The sequence below is a fragment of the Chanos chanos genome, chromosome 2 (assembly GCF_902362185.1).
Source record: "Chanos chanos chromosome 2, fChaCha1.1, whole genome shotgun sequence".
Taxonomy (NCBI): Eukaryota; Metazoa; Chordata; class Actinopteri; order Gonorynchiformes; family Chanidae; genus Chanos; species Chanos chanos.
In genome coordinates, this window is record NC_044496.1 from 53,535,223 (window position 1) to 53,558,966 (window position 23,744).

Genomic DNA, 23,744 nt, shown 5'->3' on the forward strand with positions numbered 1-23,744 from the left:
TCACAATGCCTCTTGTTCATATCACTTGGTTTTGTCTTTTGTGTGGTCCACACTAGATGTCATACTTGAGTAAGTGTGTGTGTGTGTGTACAGAACAATGGGTCTGCTGAAATCAAGCAGAGAGAAAAAAAATATTTTGACAATAGTCATATTCAAAAAGGCTCTTACTCTGTATTTGTGTGTGTGTGTGTGTGTGTGTGTGTGTCAGTATCAGTATGACAGAGTGATATGTGTGTGTGTGGTCTAGCATACTTAAACTCTGGGCACCAGCTCAGACTGCATAGTACAGCAGAGTGGAGGAAGCTCAAACTGACCAGTAAGGAGAGAGCGGAACAGAAGTGGGAGGAGTCTGAACTGTACAGAGGAGAAAGTCAGGAGGGAGTTGGCAGAGTGTCAGCAGCCTGAGGCTGAAAGAACGATGCCGAGCTGACGCACTGGAGATCAGACGGAGCGTAAGAGAGAGAGGGAGAGAGTTGTTTTGAAGTAGCAGAAAGGTGTGCGTTTTGGATAGATCTTTGCAGTTTGGAACCGGACACATCCTACCTTCTCTCTCTACTGTGTTTGTGTGAGTGTGTGTGAGTGTGTGTGTGTGTGTGTGTGTGTGTGTAAGGTGAGCTGTGTGGCATTGCACCAGCAGTCTTGGACACAGTACCGTGTAGGCTTGCCATTGATTTTTTGGACAGCGTTTCCTCTGCCAGGAGAGCTGGTGCAGCTGTGCTTAGCTGAATGCACTTTCCCCAGCTCAAGGTGACTCGGGATCAGTACGTTACTAGAGCAAACAGCAGGGGAGAAGCCAGGAGACAGAGTCAAGTGAGGTGAAGTGTCCTCTCCCCCGGTTCTCACGTCTCTGGACCTAGCGTGGAGCAGCTGGGTGTGGGGGGGCTGGGGGGGGGGAGATGTGAGGGCCGGACAGGCCCAGGATTGTGACGCTCTGCCTGGGTAGGGTTAGGGCATGGGCCCTGCCTTACCCCAGGAACAGCCCAAAGACATGGAGAGCTACTACAGCCTTCTGCAGGCAGGCTCTGAACTGGAGAGCACACTGCAGCGTGAGTACAGTTCCCTCTGTCTCTCTGTCACACACACACACACACACACAAACATACACACAAACGTTAGGGTGACATAACTCACCTGATCTGTCCAGACCACTTCTCACACACAGGCAATTTCTACTCTCAGGACTTGTGTGTTTCTGCTGATTTTTACTAGCTCAGCAACACGCTGTCATACACAACGTTGTGTAAGGATTATATGAGCTATTTTTAAAGCCATGGGAAATAGTTTTATCCATAGCCTAGATTTGATATTTGATAATCTGCTTTGTAGTACATGCTGGGATGTCCCAGGCCTGTTGATCTGCTGTTTTGTATAAAAGAATGTGGATTCATTCCAGCAGACATTTGACATTTGTCTTTTGCAAGAAATGAATGATATTATGTTCAGCACAGAGCAGATAAGACAATCAGGTTATGGATCAGTAATAATAATGCAGTCTAATGTCTTTTTTTTTTTTCTTTTTAAAATGGCAATGGAGTTTAGGTCACTGGGAATGTAAGCCTGGGAATTTATGATTAGATGGAAGATTTACAACTGTTCATTTGATTAAACGCAGGATGATGAAAATGACAGATGTATTGTACATGGCCAGATGGTGAAATAGGTTCAAACACATCAGGAGGTCAATAATTAGACTCTCTGCCTGCTACATTGGCCTTTTCTGTTCAATCAAAGATAATAGGTACTCACCTACCTTCCCCATTGGTATTCAGATACCTAAACTGACCCAGGATCATTTATGAAGCATGGAAAACATTAATACAATGTTTTTACTTGACGGTAAGTGTTCCGTGTAACGGCCAAACATTTCTCAAATCCACTAATAAAGGAGAGCACAAAGTACCAGTGAAAGCCAGCGTGAGAGAGATGACATGAGGCTGTCTTCTCTGAATGTTGCTCACTGACTTTTTGTTTCCTCATTGTGAATGTATCGGGATTTTAACCGAGCGATATTGTTCATATCACACTGAAGCTTCCTGATCGTTGTGTCGGTTAATGTCTTTGTGTGTGTGTGTGTGTGTGTGTGAGTGTGTGTGTGTGTTTAAGCGGTGTTTTGAAGGTAAGGCCGGTGGGGGAACAGTATCGCTCCGGCAGGGGGCTATTTTTACCTGAGTCTGGTTTGTTTAGCGTACCGTAATGATGTGAATGTAACGGGATCCAGCCTAAGTCTGCCAGCCCCGGACGCATCCTGTCTGCAGATTAAAAACAGAGAGATGATACATAGACTGCAGTATGTTCTGTAATACCCACAGAGAACGCTGGCTCAGTCCCCATGTGACCGGCACCGCGCACCGAAAACAACCCTAACACCTGAACTACCTCATACACATTTTTACTGAGAACCAGATCCCCTCCCAGTACTGTATCCAACTGTCACAATCAGCTTTACTTTTACCTTACAAACACTAAAGTGAAGGTGTCTTACACAAAGCTGTTGAAACTAAAAAAACAAAAAAAGGAGTCCGTGTATCATCATATGTATAATATCTGAGTTAATTTTAGTGTACAGTCTACTTTCCTCCTCCTCTTCCTCTTCTCTGAATGATGGCGAGGGAATGATGAGGTTGGGTGAGAACTGCCGTGCTGTAGACGGCTGTGAGCGTGCTCTGGGGGGTAATCCTCTGCTCTGGACTTTGACCTGCGGCTTGCTGCCTTGCTCAGAGCCCTGTGCTTTGAAAAGGGCTTTGTGTGTTTATTCTCGCTCTACTCTTCACACACTCTCCACAGCAGGTGACTGAAACACACAGCTCGGACTTAATGGATTTAAAACAGTTTAAAACAGTTGCCGGGTAAAGGTCCAGGAAATAACATGTCACACACAAGAATGTTATATATATATATAACATTCATACATATAAATAATATATAAGAGTATATAATTTATATGTATGTATGTATGGATTTAAGGCTGTATATACGTAAACACACACACACACACACACACTGATATTACTGATGTTTGAAAGGGGAAGAACAAGAAGAAAAGGAAGAAAAAATGATTCTTTTTAATTAATTATTTAAGATCACAAAATTACCCATGGTTTTTGAAGGGTTTTTATTGTTTGATTGTTTGTTTGTTCTTTTGTTTGTTTTGCCCATGGTCTCAAACAACATACTAACTAGCACCTGAAATATTGTGCTGTGTAGTCTGGAGAACTGAACACTTCATCAGACAGATTTATATATATATATATATATATATATATATATATATGTATATATATATTTACCCAGTACACTGAAGAGTTTGCTTTCATTTCACTTTATGACACAAACTTGTCCTAAAAGGCTGGTATGTGAGGGAGTCGTAACGGTAATCAGTTGACAGCTGGTACTGCCGGTCTGGACTGCAGGTGAACTGGATTTAAACAGTGAATCATTTCCAGACTCTCCTTACTACTGGACCTCCATGTCACACACTCCCACACCACCATGGCCTCAATCCACCTGATTGGCTCAAAGCTCGTGTGTAAACATTCTATGGATGTCTTCAGCCTCAATGTTTAAGCTCAAAATTATGAAATGACTTCAGAAACGAGCAGAAAAGGTCTAATCTTGACATGCTTAACTGCTCTCTCTCTCTCTCTCTCTCTCTCTCTCTCCCACTCTCTCTCTCTCTCTCTCTCTCTCTCCCTCTCTCTCTCTCTCTCTCTCTCTATCCCACTCTCTCTCTCTCCTCCTCTCTCTCTCTTTGTGTAAGCATTTGTGTGAGCATGTACGTGTATAACTTCTCCGCTTGGATGGCAGTTGTTATCTCTGGGCACATCCCTCAGGAGTGTGTGGACAGGAGAGCTGGTTCTTTTACATTGTGGTTTGGGGAGGGGCTGCCTATGGGATGTTTGCTGATAAATGTAGTTTAAATGGTGAAAAAAGAACAAATAGACATCATGCGACTTCTAGCAAACATGACTCACCCTTAGATTTAGGGAGGAGAAGAGCTTTTAATGAGTTTAACACACTCATTTGACTTGTTTACACTGTACTGGGCAGTAGAATAATATGTATACATGCCCTAAACAGACTGAGTCACGCATTATGTATGTATTCTTAGCGAGTGCTGCTGATTTCCACTGGACTGTATTCTTAAAGAGATTAGCAGGTTTTTAAAGATCGTTTAGTGGTCTGTGGTGTTCTCTAGCAAGAGTCTCGAAACAATGATTTGTGTTAGAGTTAGGCCTGAGTCACTAAGCGCTGAGAGAAAAACACACCCATATTGGTGATGCTGCAGTGTAACACACCATCTCACCCTCATGTCTGCATTCACAAAATGGCTGCCATATGCCAAAAGAAGAGCTGGAATCATTTTCCAGACAAATTAAATCATCTCTCTTTGACTTCCCTTTGGCTTATGGTAGTACATTTAAACAGAACAATCGTTTATTACACGACTTTAAAATATTTTGTTGGACTGTCCCATTGCTTTTGTACTTGATTCACAGTTTTTTGTGAATTTCATAATTGATTTGTAGCTAATCTTCATAAAACATAAATAGCATGGGTTTTGGTAACCAGTTTTACCTCCTTAAGAGGACTTCTAGCATCCTCTGTCCTTCCAGTCATCCACAGCTCTACAGACTTAGTGTTCATCCATTCACCATGTCCTTTTCTTATTCAACAGATCTAGTGTCTCCTCAACCTGATATGGGTGTCGTTTAGTGATAGTCAGATCCTGTACGGGTCCCAGGGCGGAGCTGCGTCAGGGAGCTCATAAAATATTCAACCCCTGACGACTGGAGCTCATTCACTACGGCTCTGACAGGACGCCAAACCCCATCACCGCCGGCAACCTCACACCCGTTACCCGCCCATTTACCTGTCACGGGTCTTATTAAAGATTAATACGCATCATTCTTTATTCACGAGAAAGCCATAAGTTAATGAGAGCCAACTGTTTTCACACATTGTCAGACGGAAGATTCGTCTGGGTGTGTACATTCATCTTTAGGCTGCATGCGTTAAAATGTCAAACACAATATAGCTAGTATAGGTTTCAGTTGGCTTCAGATGTCTGTTTTACTCATTCAGATGATTGGAATAAAGAAGAGGAAATCTCTCTGAACTCTCTTGTTCTCTTCTCTGTGCATAAGTAAAGCAATTATCTGCTTTAATATATGTCTACATGAAGACTGCACAGTCTTTGAGGGTCTTATCGGAGCCTATGGATTGACTAACGAGCCCGAAGCGGCGTCTGATCAGTCATGTGCTTTATCGAGCTTCGTGCCAAGTCCTGATTCTGTCACTGAAAATCCCCATAAAGCTGATGATTTGGCTATGGATCAAGGCGTGTACGACATGACGCTTAATGACGCCAAGCTGTTTATTATTTTGTTTGAATCGTTGATCCTCCCTCGGTATCAGTCGTTAGAGTGACTGTAGGTGGACACACTTTGCACTTTGAAGACGGCTAAGCTTATCAGAAAGGCCATTTTGGCCGGTCTTCATATTTTGAGTCCAAAGATACGAGGAGGACCTGTGTTCGCTGTTTGTTTAGCACTGTGGTTGTGCTCCCTAAGGCACCGTGAGAGGTTCGGTTTGTTCCACCGTTAAAATCGTTGGGCCTCGTTGTTCTTTGATCTTTCCAGCTAACAGTAGCATAAGCATTAGTGCTGCGCCCTAGTTCATATTCTCGTGCGTTTCTCTGGCTAATGGATGGGAAATGAGCACGAGGTTAGTTGTGCGGCGCCCACCCAGCCTCCAGAAGAGATGTACATGGCTTTAATGAAGCCTGCAGTCATGCTGGGCACTCATCTATATGGGCTTTACATATAAATTAATGAACTGGTTCTTTAAGTGTTTAATCTGTTCACACCACAGCCAAACACAAGACATGAACACAAGCTTCCAGTGACATGTATCCTGAGGGCTGGAAACACTGATCCGTTTGGAGAGGAAAACACCAGTTACCGTCCCGCAGACATTGTTTAATGCGGATATTTGTCAAATGAAAACATGCATCCATGGAACATGTAATGTGCCCTCTAAAGAGCTGATTCCACCTGCTTTGAAAATGGCATTCCACAGATGTTAGTTCAAAATTCCAACAGGTCTGAGCTCAAATCTGAGCTAAGTTAGTGCTCACAAAGTAATTTGACCATATTCTCATGTGCATGTGGTGCCTCAGTGTTGGAAAGACTACAACAATGCTGTTAAAGGGAGCAGCACAGGAACTCCTGTTCTCTCTTTTTTACACATGAGCTTTTTCTGCAGTTACTGTAAACTCCTCTAAAGACATGCTGTGCCCCCCCCATCAAATCAGTAATTATGTAACTTGTCTTATTTTAAAACAGAGGAACCATCAGGCATAAAAGAAACAAAATATATAGTATGTGAATGTAACATGAGTTTTTCTGATGGGGAAAGAGTAAGAATTCCCAGATTGGAAAACTGACTATCTGCTTTCTGCATTGCTTAAATTCTGTTGTTATGTACAATTGTGCTCACTAGGCGGCACTGTTACAAACAAAAATTTTACAACTACTGTAGAACATGACCACCAAACTCACTGACTGCCCACACTACTGTACTTTACACATTGCTGATTATCAGATTTTCTATTAATATTGAGCGTGTTTGATCTGAACCTGTAATTGGACTTTTTCTCTCTTCAGAAGTGACTGTTCCCGTGAGTATGAAAGAGGTGGCGGGGTACATTGAGAAACAGGTGGCTTATTTATCAGGTGAGCTGTGTACACCTGACCTTCCATTATAAGCAATTTCTTCTGCACCTCATCAAGATTATTTCCTGCAACAAAAGACCTGATTCTCCGAAGTCACTGAAAACCAGTCACTCTGTTGATCTAGTCGGGTGTGGCTGATTGTAACAGTTAAAATGAAAGGGATTGGATGAGGTGTGCAACACCAGGTTGGGGAACCTTCTATACTTTTATTAGCAGGTCATGACCTGACATAATTGTGCTTTGTGAAGACTTGAGAGCGGACTTAATGGAACATGTCCAGAGACGCTTTTAAACTGAACCTTGTCTCTGCTGTTCCATCCAAATATAAAAATTGATGCATTCACATCTGTTTACGCTGTAAATATTGCGCCGTCGACGATCAAATTAATTATCATACATTGTGATATCTCTTTGGTGCATGCGTACAATACTACACTTTGGAGAATTCTGGAGAATTAGTCGCAACTGCTCTAAGTAATACCTGCAGAGTTAATATGTACATTAAAATACATTCACATCTTATTTATAGATATTTTAAAGCCTTCTAATATCGGAGAAAAAGCTGTATTATATTTGTCTGGATGTGGACTGAGTGGTGCGCTGTCTGTCCAGGGGGTCGAGGTGAGGATTCCAGCGTCGTCATCACTCTGCCCGAGTGCTCGGCCTTCAGTGACATTCCCGAGGAAGCCCTGGCAAAAGTACTCACTTATCTCACACTGATTCCACGGTACGCGCGCACATGTGTGTGTGTGTGTGTGTGTGTGTGTGTGTGTATACGATCCCTCCGTCTCTTTCTTTCTCTCCGTCTCTGTTTCTCTGCAATGCAGTATATACAGTGCTGCCTATTTGTATTCATGGCACACGTACATATGTAAGGTTTACATTCAGTGCTATAACCACAGTGCCAGTTACCTGTGTAGTTATTCTCTGCTTATCATTCAAAACAGTATGACTATGTGAGTAAATGAGTCTCTTTTAATAAAGAAATTTAATAAACTTAAACATATCTTAACATTGCTTTATTGTAGTTGTGACCCAGGAAGCAAGTCAAAAAAATTAGTCAAAATCATCTCCTGGTGGATTAGAGGTGATATTATAACATAATAAACTGGAAAAAAACTGTACCAGATTAATGTGCTGCCCGTGTTTTTAGAGCACGACAACCTGGTGTAAAATTTATCATCATTTTAGACCGAAGACTGGATACGTGGACCTCCATCAAAACAGCGCTTGCCAGGATTGCGGTGAGAAAGAAAAAGAATAATGAAGTGTGAAAAATTCAGATGTGCCCCCTGTTCACCTGCATGCATTTTGTCATTCTCAGTAAGAGATTAGAAGTTAGTGTTCCTGTTCTTAGTTTTATGCTGTAGTTTGATTGTGAGTAGTTGTGTGTATTACAGTGCGCGTGTGAAATTGTGAAAGGCTTTCACTGTAGCTTCAGATAGCGTGAACATAACCAGGGCCTACTACAGCGTATGTGGCTGTCCATGGTGCTGAATTCTTGGTGGCCTTGTTCTGCAAATACGTCAGATGTACAATATTTAATCATGAAAGGATCAATCATAAATACTGATGTATTTATATAAAAAAAACTGTTTTATTATTTACGGCTATCAGCTGACTTCTGAGAGAGCCTTTGTAACTCCCTGTGGAATAAAGCGACAGCTGTTTCCTGCTGCTTCTGATGTTACTCAACACAGCTTGTAACTCGAGCCTTCGTGGAGGGCAAAGGAATGTATGTGGCAGCATAAGCTACGTGCTGATTTTATATGATGACGCTGTTCTTGAATGAGGGAGAGAGAAGTAGAGAGAGCGCGAGTGATAGGGACTGCAGAAGCTGCTGCCACCCTCCCGTGGCAGCAGCATTGACGCTGCTGCGGTGTATCCCGCAGACAGTCCACTGCACCGGGCACCGGACTGTGCTATAACGTATAGGCGAGGTTAGGAGTCCCGTCGCCCCCGTTTAAGGCTCCTATCACTATGAATGAACTGAGGTACAATCGAGGAATTCCCAGGATCCGGAGGTCGCCGGTAATGTGATTTCTTTTTATGTAGTTGTTCGCGGTGTTTAAAGAGTTTGGCTGAAGTTTGGGCGGGCAGGGAAAATGCGGCAAGTGTAACGGTGTGGTCACAAGACTGCGGCGCTGAGCAATATTTAGCTTAGTCATGAGATTGAAGCAGTCAACCCGGGGCTCTTCTGTTGGGGCATGCTAAACATCGTACCTTTTTCTCAAAGATCGAATGGCATGAAAAGACTGGCTAGACTGAGCTAAACGCCACTGACGTCAGTCGGGAGGGCAAATCAATGTCAAATACAAGAACGCAGATGCGGCGAATGCTTACGTAGCAGTGTACGGTTGAAACAAGTTTTATGTGTAGTGTCATTTGTTTCACAAATACTGCATTTAAAAAGGTAGTTATCAGTTCCTTGCCAGCGATGTTTAAGGGAGTAGGAATGATTGACTTCCGGGTGAAGAACTGCAGTCTCAGAGTGCGTTGATGATTTTTTTTCTTCCTTGGGCCTGTTTCAAAGTTTACCATATCTAGTTTGTATATGTTCAAGATCTTCCTGCAAGCTTGTTAGTCCGTTTTTCAACTCATTTATGCCGATGTCTGCATAAATCTGATCAACCCTGACATTCTGCAAAATCAGCATACCTTTGCAAGAGTGTGTAAAAATTCGTCTGTTAAGCATGACATAAAAGTTAATCAAAAGTCACTGAGTTGGACTTCGTCTAACGTATTCCAATTAGTTATCGAGGAGGGCTGTCCGAAGCCCCTGTTTAGGTCTGTGTGTGATATGGATTAGATGGTTTGAATGACAGAGTTACACTGGGATCTTTCAGCGGACTCACTGACAACTCTGTCAGTAGAGTAAATACAGAGATGTGTTGAATAAACCCAAGGTGCTAAGGGCCAACTGTGTAATCACAGTGGCTGCGGCTGCTCCCTGGACAATATTAAGATTAGTGAATGGATCACTTATTTCAGATCAGTTATACAATACACTACTGCAATAGATTCTGTTAAAGCTGGTCCTATAGGCTGTAATCATGCAACATAGTGTAACTTGTGTCCTATGCGTTTGGCCACTTTGTTAGTTAGGTAACAAGCCCTTGAGTATGTGTGTGTGTGTGTGTCTGTGTGTATGCTGAAATACAGTGTAAATGTAGATCAGGGTATGGAGGACTTATTAGTGAATAAGGATACCTAATACCTCTACTTCCATTGGCAGAATAAGAAGTTCTGTAGCACCATACTCATTTGCTGATACTCTTGATACTCTGTGTCTGTGTGTGTATGTGTCTGTGTGTGTGTGTGTGTGTGTGTGTGTGTGTGTGTGTCTCCTCAGGCTTCCTTCCCAGGGAACCTCCACCTGGTTCTGGTCCTCAGACCCACCAGCTTCTTCCAGCGCACTGTCACTGACCTCGGTTTCCGTTTCAGCCAGGAGGACTTCATGCTTAAAATGCCTGTACGACCAAACACATTGCCTCACGATGTCCAAGAACTCAGGTCACTGTCTCTAATCACACGCGCTGAATTCTAATGTGTGAACGTGTGTGTGTGTGTGTTTGTGTGCATGCGTGCGTGCGTGCGTGTGTGTGTGTGTGTGTGTGTGTGTGTTGGCGTGTGCGTGTGCGTTGGTGTGTTTTCTCAGGTCGTGATGCTCAGCTCTGTAACAGACTTGCTTCGTTATATTGATGAGAACCAGCTGACGTCAGAGTTTGGAGGCACCCTGGACTACTGCCATAGCGACTGGATCGTCCTGAGAACGGTGTTGTTTTATTTTTCTGCCGTCTGCCCTTTCACTATCACAAATCTGCTATCTACATCCCCTTAATACACTGTGCATTCTCATTTTTCAGGAGCGTTATAACATTTGTACTGTTAACATGATGTACAGCCTTTTAAAACATCTCTTGCAGTTTACATTGAATCCAAGGCTAAATCTTGCTTTTTGTACATATTCTCACACTAGGCCATTGAGAGTTTTGCAGTGACTGTGAAGGACATAGCTCAGATGCTACAGGGCTTTGGGACGGAGCTGGCAGAGACAGACCTGCCTGAACAAGGCAATGCCATCGAGTTCCTCCTTCACTCCCACACTGAGAAGTACAGGAGACTCAAGGTAGTGTGGTTTCTAGTCTCCGACTTTCTCTCAAAGTTCATGAAACCTGTGTTCGATGCATCGCCACAAAAGTGAGAGAAATATTGGCTGTTAGAATGGGAAGTTAGAATTGCAAAAGACATGTATAAACACACAAAACGTGTTCCTTCCTCCCAGTCACGTTAAAAATGGATGTATCCAAGCTTTGTTAAGCCTCATACTGCCAGTGAGAGAGTGACATAGTTTGTGTTGTTTGGGGTTGTTGTTGTTGTTGCATGCAGGATGCCATCAGATCCGTGATGAGGGAGGGCCGACACCTGCTCTCGAGCCTGGAGGACTCTGGGAAAGAGGAGGACTCAAACACAAAATGGGATGTTACTCAGGACTGGGATACGGTGCAGAGGTAAGTTGCAATACAACTTTAATTTTGACACTGTGAAACTGACAAGAGTCATTTGCGCTCTTAGCAGGTAAATGTTATGAAAATAAGGTCAACAGACTCAACAACAGAGATGTTACCTAGTTAAGTGAGAGTTTTTTTTTATGTTTAGATAAACAACAAAGTAATTTACTGATAAAATTCATGAAGCTGAAAGTCTTACGTTTTTTTTTTTATTTGTATACTTGTTTGTCTAACTGCAGACTGCTAGCCCAGCTCAGAGACATGGAGTTAGCCTTTGATGGCTTCTTTGACAAGCACCATCTTAAGCTCCAGCAGTACCTCCAGCTCCTGAGATATGAGCAGAGTTTCCAACAGGTACTATGTGTGTCCCGACCCGCTAAGCTACTTCAGTCGCTCCACACTATGTTCTAACATTTCCTCTTATGAGCGAAATGTATAGTTTCTAATTATTACTCCTCAGTTATCATGTGTCTGAAAAAAAAACTGTCTTTGTTATCATGGAGTTACAAAACATGAATGAATAACACGTTCGTGGTTTGTGTAGTTCACCAGTAACATCCCACCGATGTAAAAGACTGGTGTATGTGTGTACATGTGCGTCTGTGTGCGACTTAGAGTGAGCAATGTGCTTTGGTTGAGAAAAGAAGTGGGTTTGGAGCAGGATGTGATTTCTGATCAAGGTGCTCTCTCTCTCTCTCTCTCTGTCTCTCTGTCTCTCTCTCTCTCCCTCTATCACTCTGTTTGTATCTCTGCTCAGATGGAGCATTCTCTGGAAAAGCTGAGTGTTCAGGAAAAGGCAGTGACCTGTAGTGGAGACACACTGTCCCACACGGAGCAGGCCGTCAGAGACCTGGACTGCCTGGAGAAAAGAGCTCAGGTCCCTACACTCTGTCTCAATCACTCTTTTTCCCCTCAGACATTTTCACCTTTATCAGCTGAAACTGAGCTGACTTTTTGATTGAAATGAAATGAAATCTTTATTTTCGCCTGTTTAAACTCTCTGTCTGTGTGTGTGTGTGTGTGTGTGTGTGTGTGTATGTGTGTAAGGCTGTAACCTTGCTGTGTTTGTTGGCAGGAGGAAATGGCCAAAGCTCAGATCATTATTTTACACGGCCATCAGCTGGCAGCCAATCACCACTACGCCATGGCTCTGATAGTGCAGCGCTGTAACGAACTCCGCCATCGCTGTGACACACTGAGCTCTGCTCTCCGCTCCAAACGCAACACACTCACACAAGTCCAAAGCTTACTGCAGCGCCTACAAGAGGTTAGTCACTGTAACAACAACAACAACAACAAAACACACACACACATACCCACACTGCAACGTCATCATGTATTAATTTGACTTCGTGCATTACTGAGATGTGAAGGGTCAGTTAAGGCTTTCAGTAAGAGCCTGCATTATGGTGAATGTCATATGTTGTGTGTGTGTGTGTGTGTGTGTGTACGTGTGTGTGTGTGTGTGTGTGTGTGTGTGTGTGTAACTCAATCTTCAGGCCCAGCACTGGTGTGATGAGGGGGCATATCTGTTAGCCAATCAGCAGGTTGATAAGGTTCAGTCAAAGGAAGGCGCCCAGTCTGCACTGAGAGAAATAGACAAGTTCCAGGAGGGGGCGCCACCTCTCCTCGGTATGGGCTCAGATCTTCTCTCAATGGAGTATGAGTCCGTGCTAACCCCTGAACTCCAGGTAATGCCTAGTATTGTTTCGTGTCTGATTAACAAGTTTTAGTTTGTAATTTGTTTTAATCTCCAGTTTATAATTTACATAATCAAAACAAATAAATAAAATGAAATCAATGGCTATCATTGTCAATTTTGTTGAACATTTTAAATGTTATTTAATTTTGAGAGTTGCATTCAAATCTACTATCTATCTATCTATCTATCTGTCTATCTATCTGTCTGTCTGTCTGTCTGTCTGTCTATCTATCTATCTATCTGTCTGTCTATCTATATGTCTATCTATCCGTCTGTATGTCTGTCTGTCTGTCTGTCTATTTGCTTGTCTGTCTAGGTATTACATATAGAGCAAGCCCATAAATGATGAACCTGTAGCACAATTATCATGTCTGTCTTTGCTAACATCATTCCCAGTATGAGTCATGTAGAATAGCAGCGTGTCAGACTAACGTTTGCCTTTGATGAAACTGCCGTGCTCTTCTGCAGGCTCACATAGGAAAGACGTTTGAGAAGCACTCGGCTGTACAGGGTATGATAGAGGGCAGGCAGGCCTGTCTGAGAAAACTGACACACAAACACGTCCGACCGGTCCAGCTGGTACCACCGCGGCCGGAGAACCCACCACGCGCCAAATCTCCACTCTTCTCACCCAAACATGGTATGATCGATTCACACAGACACGCACGCACGCACGCAGACACCCACATACACACACACACACGCACGCATGCATGCATGCAGACACCCACACACACACACATGCACACAAGCATGCGCAAACACACACACACACACACACACACACACACACATACACATGCCCACATACGCGCGCACGCACACACACATTCACACATGCATTTTTACATTTAGGTGATATTTTGCATCAATGGGATGTTATTAGTTCATCGTAAACCATAAACATATTAATTGGTGTCATGTAATTTAATGTCAAGTCCCTCTGAAGTGATTTCTCCATGAGATCTTAAGATCACTACGTCCTAAGTGTTGCTGGAACACGGTGTCTTATTGGTGTTAAGAGTGACTCATGTGCTGGTAATTAGGGTTGACACACTGAGCTGTTTATAGCTGATTAAGATCTAAGTATATTGACAGAGACTGTGAACAGTTTGACATTTTAATAGAGATTGCAGTTCGGTCATGTTCATTTTGAATATACATCAGTATACATTTATGACCACTTACTTTCCTTTCTTTGAATATAACTTCTTGTGACACACCCACAGACTCTCTTTCACACACACACACACAAACACACAGCCACATGCTGACGCAAAGCAGTTGGACCTAGAGGACATTGTTCCGTCCTGTTTTCCACCTGCTCTGAATCTGCTGTAATGAAGCTGTCAAACCAGCCAATCAAAGGCTCTCTTAATGAGAACGAAAACATGGGAACTACAGGGGACCCGTGGAAACCATCGTAACGATTCCACCTTTACAAACAGGCTGCTGACACTCCTCTGTCTCGCTCCCTCCTTCCTAATCAATCCCCACAGATCCAGCAGACTCCCCGGAGAGCTGCGCTGTGCCAGGGCCATCCAGGCTTCATATACTTTAAAGCTCCTTTGATCTGCTGGCGCCTCCGGGAGCTCCGAACAAAGCTAAACATATAGCGGCCAATTAATGCTTTTGTGTGGAATGGGGGGGGGGGGGGGGGGGGGGGTCTACCACCATTCTCTATGCATGTACGAGGAAACACTATGTTTTCAAGCAGAGGTTTCCATTCTTTACTTTAAAGCCAAGAGTAATGAGAGAAAGGTAGAGAGAGAGAGAGAGAGAGAGATTGAGAGAGAGAGTAAGGGAGAGATCGTTAGATACACCTCAGACAACCTCTCCTGAATCTTTTAGTCACTCAGTGAGACGCGAGTGATAGAAGTCCTTTAGGATGGAGAGATCAAGAGAAATGTGTAGAGTGTGATTAGAGTGATAGAAGCACCCTGTGCATGTCTGACTTACTGTGATCTCCAGTATAAAGACAGAGGATGCTGTGGGATAAGAAACTGTCAGTCAAGGATGTTGAGAATCGCCGCTAACACGCTGATAGTGTTTCATCTAGCAAAACCCATTAACGGTCATTTAACAAGGAACTTGTCAAGCAAAAAAAAGAAAAAAAAAACTGTTTTTGACTTGTAAGGTTGACCTGAAGTAAGTCCACGACCGAAATCAGGTCAAAATATCCCAGGGGACAGTGAGCATCGTCTGACTCTGAGGTTTTTTAAGTTAAAGTTCTGAATTTAAGTTTTTTAAAAGTTTTTTTATTTCCACAGAAACTGTGTCATGCTTTTTTTTTTGAAGCATTTAGCCATATGGTGAAGGTGCTTTATTGTGCATCGCAGATTTCAATTCCAGTTTGAAGTTCACGTTTGACCTTTCTTTACCTGGGAAGAGGGCAACCCGGAAAAGTCCAAACTCCCGGAAGGTAAGAACAAACTTGTTGGATGCGCTTTTTTAGGACAACCAGAAAACTACCAATGCAGCACTCACAGATGCATAAGACAGAATGGATGGGGTGTTGATACATGTCTTTGGAAGGTCTGGTCATTTGTGGTGTATGTACAATGGAACCTTGCCTGCTACTGATAGTGTGTCATTGCGTTTGTCAGATCGAGGTGATGCATGACTACCAGAATCGCAGTGCTATCTACTATAATGTGGATGGAGAGGACAGTCCAGATCTGCTGAAACAGTGAGCAAGCTTCTAAACACAGTCTGTCTGCCTGTTTTTCCGTCTCCTCTCACACCGTCTGTTCATCCATCAACCAGCCTATGGTTGCTAAGTAGCTAAATGTCTCAGCTTATACTTGATTTAATAACCCTTAACAGCGTGCAGAAAATGAGGTATCAATATTTATTCAGTTGCTGATTCACAGCAAACTTTGTTGAAGTTTTGTGTGTGTGTGTGTGTGTGTGTGTGTGTGCGTTCTCTTCTCTGCAGTCACGTGATAAAAGAACTTATCGAGACAGAGAGGATCTATGTGGAGGAGCTTCTTGCTGTGTTACTTGTGAGAATCATCTTCTCTCTTCAAAGTGCAGAACTTTTAACCGGCAAACCAACAACAGCAACAACAAACAGCAGTGATAAGAATGGAATAAGGATGACACGTGCTTGATACTGACGTACCGTGCCAGTTGGTGGATTTATTGGTTTGCTGTAAATATTATATTTGCTTATTATAGTTCACATTATTAAAGCCTGCTACTTGTGTGCAATGTTTTGCAAACTCACAGGGCTACAGGGCAGAGATGGACAATCCGTCCCTCTCTGTTCCTCCACCCCCCGGTCTACGCAACAAGAGAGACGTTCTCTTTGGGAACATGCCTGACATTTACAACTTCCACAGCAGGTAAGGACCCCCCCATCCCACCCCCACCCCCACCATCCTGTTTACCTTTCAACCGCTCAACATCCTGTATGACTTAACACAGACCATCCTTATAATCCCCCTAACAGAGAGGAACCGCAACATGTACGATAGGTTATGATATTTTTTATTTTTACAGCATTTCACCAGAAAAAAATATTTACATTTGGACAGAAACGCGCTAAATATTCAGTATGGAAGCAGGGCACGGTGACTCAGGAAACTCCGGTTCTTTCTGGAGTAACGTACTTCATAGATACACCTCCAGAATTTTCCAGTACAAAGAGAGCTAAACTTATCCTGTTTATGCAGCTGTGTTTGTCAGTGGCTTTGAAACAAGTCTCGCCTGCTGGGCTTCCATCCCTGCTGAGCCAAATTTTCAAATTGGATGACTGCGTGAAGCTGTTACGCCAATTAGGGTGCTTTAATTATCGCTAAATGGCTGTTGGTCAAATAAGGATTTGATTAAGCCAACGAGGGCTCGGCTGGAGAGGGGAGAGCTGTAGTAAGAGGGGGCTGTGGTACTTTGCTGTGTTTGGCGTGTCACCCTTTCTAGGTGTGCTTGATACAGGTAAAATCACGCTACAGCCGAATGAGTGAGTTACAAAAACGATCGGCTGTGTGTTTAAGTTAACGTATATGTGTGTTGTTCAGGGTTTTCCTGCAGGAGCTGGAGAGCTGTCTGGAGACACCTGAGGCAGTTGGAGCTTGCTTTCTGGAGAGGGTAAAGAGTGTCGTGTGTGTGTGTGTGTGTGTGTGTGTGTGTGTGTGTGAGTGTGTGTGTGTCTTTGTGCATGTGTGTGTGTGGGTGGGTGAGTGTGTGCATGTGTGTAAAGGGTGAGTCTACAGTATGTGTATGTTAATGCTGCTTGGTTTATGTTTCTGTCAATGTATAATAAAGCAAGTTAGGAGCACAAAGGAAAATGCATAAAGGATAATTCCATTCTGCAAGTGTTCTCTGGGGTTTTTTTGTTGTCTACAGATCTTTTGTCAGGACGAACACCTAATGTTTTGCTCTTTGTGTTTTTTGTGTTTTCAGAAAGAAAATTTCCAAATGTACGAACGCTACTGTCAGAACAAACCTCGCTCTGAGTCGCTATGGCGACAATACTCCGACTGCGCTTTTTTCCAGGTTTACAACATTAAATGCGCAGTCTCCCCACAAAGCTCTAGGCTGCGTAATAAATGGAAAAACTATTATCGTAGGAATAGTAGCGTGGCAGTGGTCTTTAGAACTCTTTCTGTGGTGTGTATTTCAGGAGTGCCAGAGAAAACTGGAGCACAAATTGGCTCTAGACTCTTACCTGCTTAAACCGGTCCAGCGTCTCACGAAGTACCAGTTATTATTAAAGGTCAGACACGCACACACATGTGCGCGGGTACGCACGCACACACACACACACACACACACACACACAGAGCATATGACGTTCATCATAATGCAGACCATTGTTTAAACACTTGCTGGTGTTTCAGAGCCCTGTTGTATTCTGTATCTGTGTCTGCGTCTGCGTGTTTGCAGGAGTTGCTGAAGGTCAGCTCAGGCTGTGAGAGGACCTCCGAACTGCAGGGGGCGCTAACAGCCATGCTGGACCTGTTAAAATCTGTCAATGACTCAATGCACCAGATTGCAATCACAGGATATGAGGTATGATCACTTCATTGTACCTAACGCAGTCTTCTTGAGTAAATCTAACCTGGGTGATAACATTTTTTCCTCCCTTTGTGATTGAAATATCAACAAAATCCCTGTGCAAATCTACACATTTCATTGTCGGGCCTTCATCTGAAAGACTCTAATCTTCAACGGCAAATTTTCGCCTCAGTCATGTTTTATATGGAACAATAATATCAACGTGTCAATCATATCAACCTAAATCTCTGTAATCTCTGTCCGTAATGATATTCTACTTGTGGATCAGTTATTTAATACAGGTTTTTTCCTTTTTTACTCTACTCTACTCATGAGTAAGTTTTAATGCAGTGTAATATCCTTCCATTACCTTCTAGAGATTATATAAAGGGCCTTGGTGCAGGACCCTCTGGAATTTTTGCATTGTTTAGAGATTAGCCAAGGATCAATAATCAGCTGTTGCCCTTAATTCCGCCTGTAAACTCTATTGTAGATGAAAACGCTTTCACTTTCCATTCAATGGATCTATAAAAACTTTGTTCCAAAGATGTCGTTTCATTACCGTATGTATGATCTCATTTTGGATCTCTGGATGACGTTGTATGTTTAAATTGGGCATCTGAATGATGATTCCGTTTGACCCTCTTCAAAAGCTCTTAAAACTGTAAAAACTTGTACTTTGTTTAAAATGTTCAGATGGTATTGTATTTCCCCCTGGCATGAGAACATGTGCGTTCTTTTGCTTCGGTTAGCGTTGTTCTGTACATGTGCAATTTCACACACACACACACAAAAAAAGCGTCCTTTTGATTAAAGGTTTGGACCGTCATGCTGAAAGCTCTGATTAAACAATTTTGTGTTGGATATATTTCCCTTGTTCTTGTTCCCTAGAGAACAAGCTATCTGGGTTACACACAAGCTCTTGTACTCCATCGCTATATTTGTGATATTGAAGGATGGTGCCTAAGGGGAGTGAATGAATGGCCTTGTTGTGTGTGTGTGTGTGTGTGTGTGTGTGTGTTGTCAGGGGAATCTGTGTGACCTGGGAAAGGTGCTGATGCAGGGTTCCTTCAGCGTGTGGATAAGCCATAAGAAAACCTCCACGCGGATGAAGGAGCTGACGCGATTCAAGCCCATGCAGAGGCACCTGTTCCTGCACGAACGTGCCCTGCTCTTCTGCAAACGCAGAGAGGAGCACGGAGAGGGAGCTGACAAGACCCCCTCCTACAGCTTCAAGCACTGTCTTAAGGTAAGCTGCACCTCCTACTGTGAACACGCCCGTACACGCACGCACACACACACACACACACACACGCCTAGTCTATTCTGACAAACACCCTTGGCGGCTCTTCCTGTGCGAGCCTGCGTGCATGTTTGTGTGTGTTCACAAGCGAGACAGGTATGACGGGTGTTGTCACATTCACACCCAACTGTGTGTTTTTGAAGACCCTGGGTGTAGCTGATAGGTGATATTTCACGCTGCGAGTGTGAATTATGTGCGTGTATCCTCTGTGACAGATGAATGCTGTGGGCATCACAGAGAATGTCAAGGGAGATGTGAGGAAGTTTGAGATCTGGTACAGTGGTAGAGAGGAGGTGTATGTGGTGCAGGTGAGAATATTCTAGAATATTCACAGAATGTACATTTGATTTGATCTTGCTTTGCTCAGAAAAAAAAGTTCACTTTGGTAGTGGGAATTTTCCACTATTTGATGTGAATGATCTAGTAACAATACTTAGATATTCTGTTCTGAGTTTTCTCCAGTGTTTTCATATGGATATTAATTTTCGATTATATTTTTAAGGCTCCCACACTGGAGATAAAACTTGCTTGGCTCAATGAGATTCGCAAAATACTCACCAGTCAGCAGAAACTGCTCAAAGGTATCAATTAATTTTGTTTCAATTCATTGATCAATTGTTAACTTTTTGAATCACAAATAATTGTACATAATCTCTAAATCAAACAATCACATGACAAACACACTTCTGTACAATCTTCATGCAGAATACCATGATCATTTTTTTTTCTCTTCTCTTGCTTTTTGATTGGTCCAGAAGAGCAGTGTCACTCGCACCCAGTGCCTGAACAGATCCAGCTGTCCCCACCCCTTTCTGAGAGGTAGGATCTGCAGCATACTGGACTGACTTGCATACAGTATAGTAGCCTTCTTAGTTTTCCTCTCTCTCTCTCTCTCTGTCTCTCTCTCTCTCTCTCTCTCTCTCTCTCTCTCTCTCTCTCTCTCTCTCTCTCTCTCCCTTTTTTCTCTCTCCCTCGATCTCTCTTATAAACCCCTTAACATCACTTGCTCATAGTTAAAAGCTGAGGTGACAGTGTGAGGTGATGATGATGATGATGATGATGATGATGACGACGGGAGGATGAAGCATATGAAAACACCCTGGCCGCTCTGTGTGGTTGCCTGTCCTGCAGGGCTGTGCGGCCGTCTCCAGGCGTCCTTAAGGGCTGCCTGCCACGCCTGGACCTTGTGTCCTTTTCGGCAGGCGTATGCGTGTGTCTGCGCGCCCGAAGCCCGCGCCTCAGCCGCCCCTCCCAGCGGCAGTAACGCCCAGTGGTAAACTCCGCAGGGGAGGGGCCGCTCTTTCACACACGGCTGTCTGGCCTCAAACATTGACCGTCATCGCACATGCCGCTTGCGCCCCCCCCCCTTCCGCTCTAGATCTTCCTCTCCCCTCTGAGCAGAGCAGCACGGTGCCCCTTCCACACCCTCATCCATGGTGCGGGGAGATGCTTATGCAAAGCCATCAATGCATTCTTTTTTTTTTTTTCTTTTTTTTTTTTTTTGCATGAAGTGTAAACAGTAAAAGCACATCGAACCGAATTTGATTTGACTCCATTTTTACGCTGCCAAAAAGAGTACAACAAAAAAAAAAAAAAAAAGAGAGAGAGAGAAAGGCTTCTAAGATGGGGCTCGCTTTTTGAGATCTACGTAGACAGTTTAAACTATTCCAACTCTCCTGTTTGGATTGAAAGTATAAACAACAGTCAAAATTCTTGGTGCTAATCATCTTATCCAATTAACCATGATCTTGATAAATCGAGACCAGATCTTTTTTTTTTTTTTTTTTTCAGGACTTTTACTTTTTAATAAGCATGTCTCTATGCTCTAATTAAAGAGACAATTTCTGTTGTCTTCAGTGGGAGCTGTCATAACCTTGAACCTTCGTAAAGGTGCACCAGCTTGACATGGTTGGTGTACGCTGTACATTCCGCTGTGCTGATGGACAGCTTGGCAAGTGTGTTTCATGAAATGATGTGTGTGTGTGTGTGTGTGTCTGTGTGTGTGTGTGTGTGTGTGTGTGTTAAACTTAAAAGACACACGGTTGATATCTTTTACAGCAAGCAGCAGAGAGCGTCTGTGAGCTCAGAGGAGACTGAATCAGGCCACAGTAGTCCAGACCCTCTCAGTTCTTCCCCGCGACGCCAGCGGAACAGACGCAGTGAGTCACGCGCTCAAACACGCTCGCAAACACACGCGCGCGCGTACATGCTTAATCCATGAAATGTTATTTTATACAGATTAAACACGCTCCATAAAATCACCCACACACACACAAACACTCCATGTGGTGCTCAATCCAAATGTCACCCACACAGTCACCCACTGGCAAAAACACAAACAACACAGTAAGAGAGTCACCCATAAACTCACTTTCCAAACAGCGCCTAGCCAAGCTATTAATGTCACATTAATTCCACAGATAGATGGCTCTCATCATGAACACAGTTAACTCTGTGCGTGTGTGTGCTTGCGTACTTGCGTGTGTCTGTGCGTGTGCGTGTGCGTGTGACTGTGCATGTGCGTGTGTCTGTGCGTGTGCGTCTGTGTGTGTGTGTGTGTGTGTGTGTGGCAGGCTGGCCAGGGGCTCCTCACTCTGTAGATATCTGTGAGGGTCTGGAAGACTGGAGTGGAGCTAACAGCCTCTCCAATCTGTCTGACACGGAGGAGGATGACACTTCCTCATTGGTGAGTGTGTGTGTGTGTGTCTGAATGTATACCACCTAAACTGCTCTTGGTTTTCCATCCCCTCCCTTTTTATTGTACTTAACTACAGCTAAATTTCCACATCTAAGGCTTAAACAAACAAACTACTCGGGGAGTAGTTGCCCTCAGTTACCAGAAAAAAAAACAAACAAAAAAAACACAACAGGCTAATGCACATCCCAGTGACTGTCTTACTTTTTGGGATATCCATCCCAGGCCCCGGGCAGGTACCGAGCCTTAGCCGAGTGCCAGAGATATGGGTCGAATGACCTCATCGTTAAGTGTGGTGATGTCATCCAGCTCCAGCAGGAAGATGGTGAAGGCAAGTGGTGAGTGCTCTCACGGGGGGGGGGTGGCATCTCACAGGTGCAGGGGGATCCTTATAGAGACTAAAGAACACATATTATGACAGGACTGTCTCACAAACATCCCCAAAATGCCTTGTTAATACAATAAACCAAAATGCTCAGAATACAATATAGAATTCTTAAAATGTTCTGTGAATTTTAGATAAGATGTTCTGGATGATCTTTCAATTCCAGCTCTCAAGGATTACTGAGCAGAGCCCTGTTTGGAGATTAAAAATTCATCAGTCCACACGTTGTTTTATTCCTGGAACATTTACATGTCTCCAGCTCAGCAGTACGAACACTTTCCTATATCTTCACAAACTGTTGACTGAGTAGATAAGTGTCTGGTTCCCTTTAGGCTGGTGAGGAACCTGAGCCGCAGACAGGAGGGTCAAATCCCTGCCTCCAGCCTGCTGATCATCCTGGGAGACAGTTGCAGACGTCACTCCAGCCGGCTTGGCGGTAAGGAGAAGACAGCCTTTCTTCGCTGTAAAACTTAACACGTAGTTTTCAGCGTCATTAAAATTCATAAGTATAATTAAGGACTAAGATGTTTATTGTGTAGAAGTTCAGAGTGTGTTTTGTAGATCTCAAGGGATATTTTGAATTATTTACACTCTAGTCTTTTTTTTCTAAAAATCTTTTTACTGTCCTCTGTTGTATAAGATTACTTTTGATCTGTTATGTTCTTTTTTTTTTTTTAGATCCGGGGAATCTAAAAGTGCGAAAACTCAGCTCTCCGTAGCGAAAGTGTCTGGCCCTGTCTGAAGTTTCCCAACACTAGTGGTGCATCTCTCTGATCTGAGGAACTTTTAAGCAACGTGACCTTTAGGCACCGCAGGGTCTGAACGACGCATCACCTGTCTGCCAAGCGCTCAGGATGTTCTGGACTCAGCAGTCTGGACTCAGGCAACTTTTTATCACGTCAGATGTTACGGACCAGCAGTGCATTACAGACAAGCACATATCAGTCACCCTGCACCAGTCGCAAATGAGGGATCTCTTTAGTCTCTGACTATAAATACAAGTCTCTCTCCTTCAACTCCACTGCTCACAACAGTAAGGGGCTGCACCTCCTCTTGGACCAGAATGTGAGGAGGTATGCTGGGAGCTGATAGCATCTGCCCTGAATCTGCTAGCCTCGGTCCTCCTCCTCATGAAGAGTCTGGAGCAGCACTGATAAGGCTACTTTGACGATCTACTGATTTGAACCATAAAACCTGTTCAGAGGTTCATACTTTAAGACTTTCATGAAGTGTCACTCCTTCTAATAGGTGTGGTAATACTTAACAAGAGGCTGAACCACTTCTAAGGACTTCAAAATCTCTGTTAGCGCTGTGGCTAAAGCTTACTTAACCACTGGGATAAGGTTGATTGTCCGTTCTTCGCGGCAGTTAAGCGAGGTTCCAACGTGTCAACCTGTTTTACCTGGAAACCTACAT

General features: G+C 43.5%; 1 protein-coding gene across 1 annotated transcript; it reads left to right on the forward strand.

The window, feature by feature from the left end:
* Positions 1-952: 952 nt before the first annotated feature.
* Positions 953-23,047, forward strand: mcf2a (MCF.2 cell line derived transforming sequence a). Its single transcript, XM_030765560.1, has 31 exons — positions 953-1,046; positions 6,666-6,734; positions 7,347-7,461; positions 7,888-7,978; positions 10,087-10,206; positions 10,393-10,509; positions 10,714-10,863; positions 11,124-11,245; positions 11,485-11,599; positions 12,003-12,122; positions 12,321-12,512; positions 12,745-12,936; positions 13,416-13,587; positions 14,352-14,358; positions 15,300-15,369; positions 15,554-15,636; positions 15,886-15,952; positions 16,179-16,294; positions 16,967-17,036; positions 17,352-17,444; positions 17,572-17,664; positions 17,835-17,960; positions 18,973-19,194; positions 19,464-19,556; positions 19,751-19,829; positions 20,007-20,067; positions 21,307-21,407; positions 21,822-21,934; positions 22,169-22,281; positions 22,661-22,764; positions 23,007-23,047. The coding sequence occupies exons 1-31, from the start codon at positions 953-955 to the stop codon at positions 23,045-23,047; spliced, it is 3,321 nt and encodes a 1,106-aa protein (XP_030621420.1).
* The last annotated feature ends 697 nt before the right edge of the window (positions 23,048-23,744 follow it).

What these genes read in the sequence shown, in the direction of transcription:
- mcf2a (XM_030765560.1), top strand. Translation starts at nt 953, where the DNA reads ATGGGCCCTGCCTTACCCCAGGAACAGCCCAAAGACATGGAGAGCTAC. An exon ending in AGGAGGTGTATGTGGTGCAG is followed by an intron (nt 19,557 to 19,750) that starts GTGAGAATATTC and finishes TATATTTTTAAG; the next exon opens with GCTCCCACACTGGAGATAAA. An exon ending in TCAGCAGAAACTGCTCAAAG is followed by an intron (nt 19,830 to 20,006) that starts GTATCAATTAAT and finishes TTGGTCCAGAAG; the next exon opens with AGCAGTGTCACTCGCACCCA.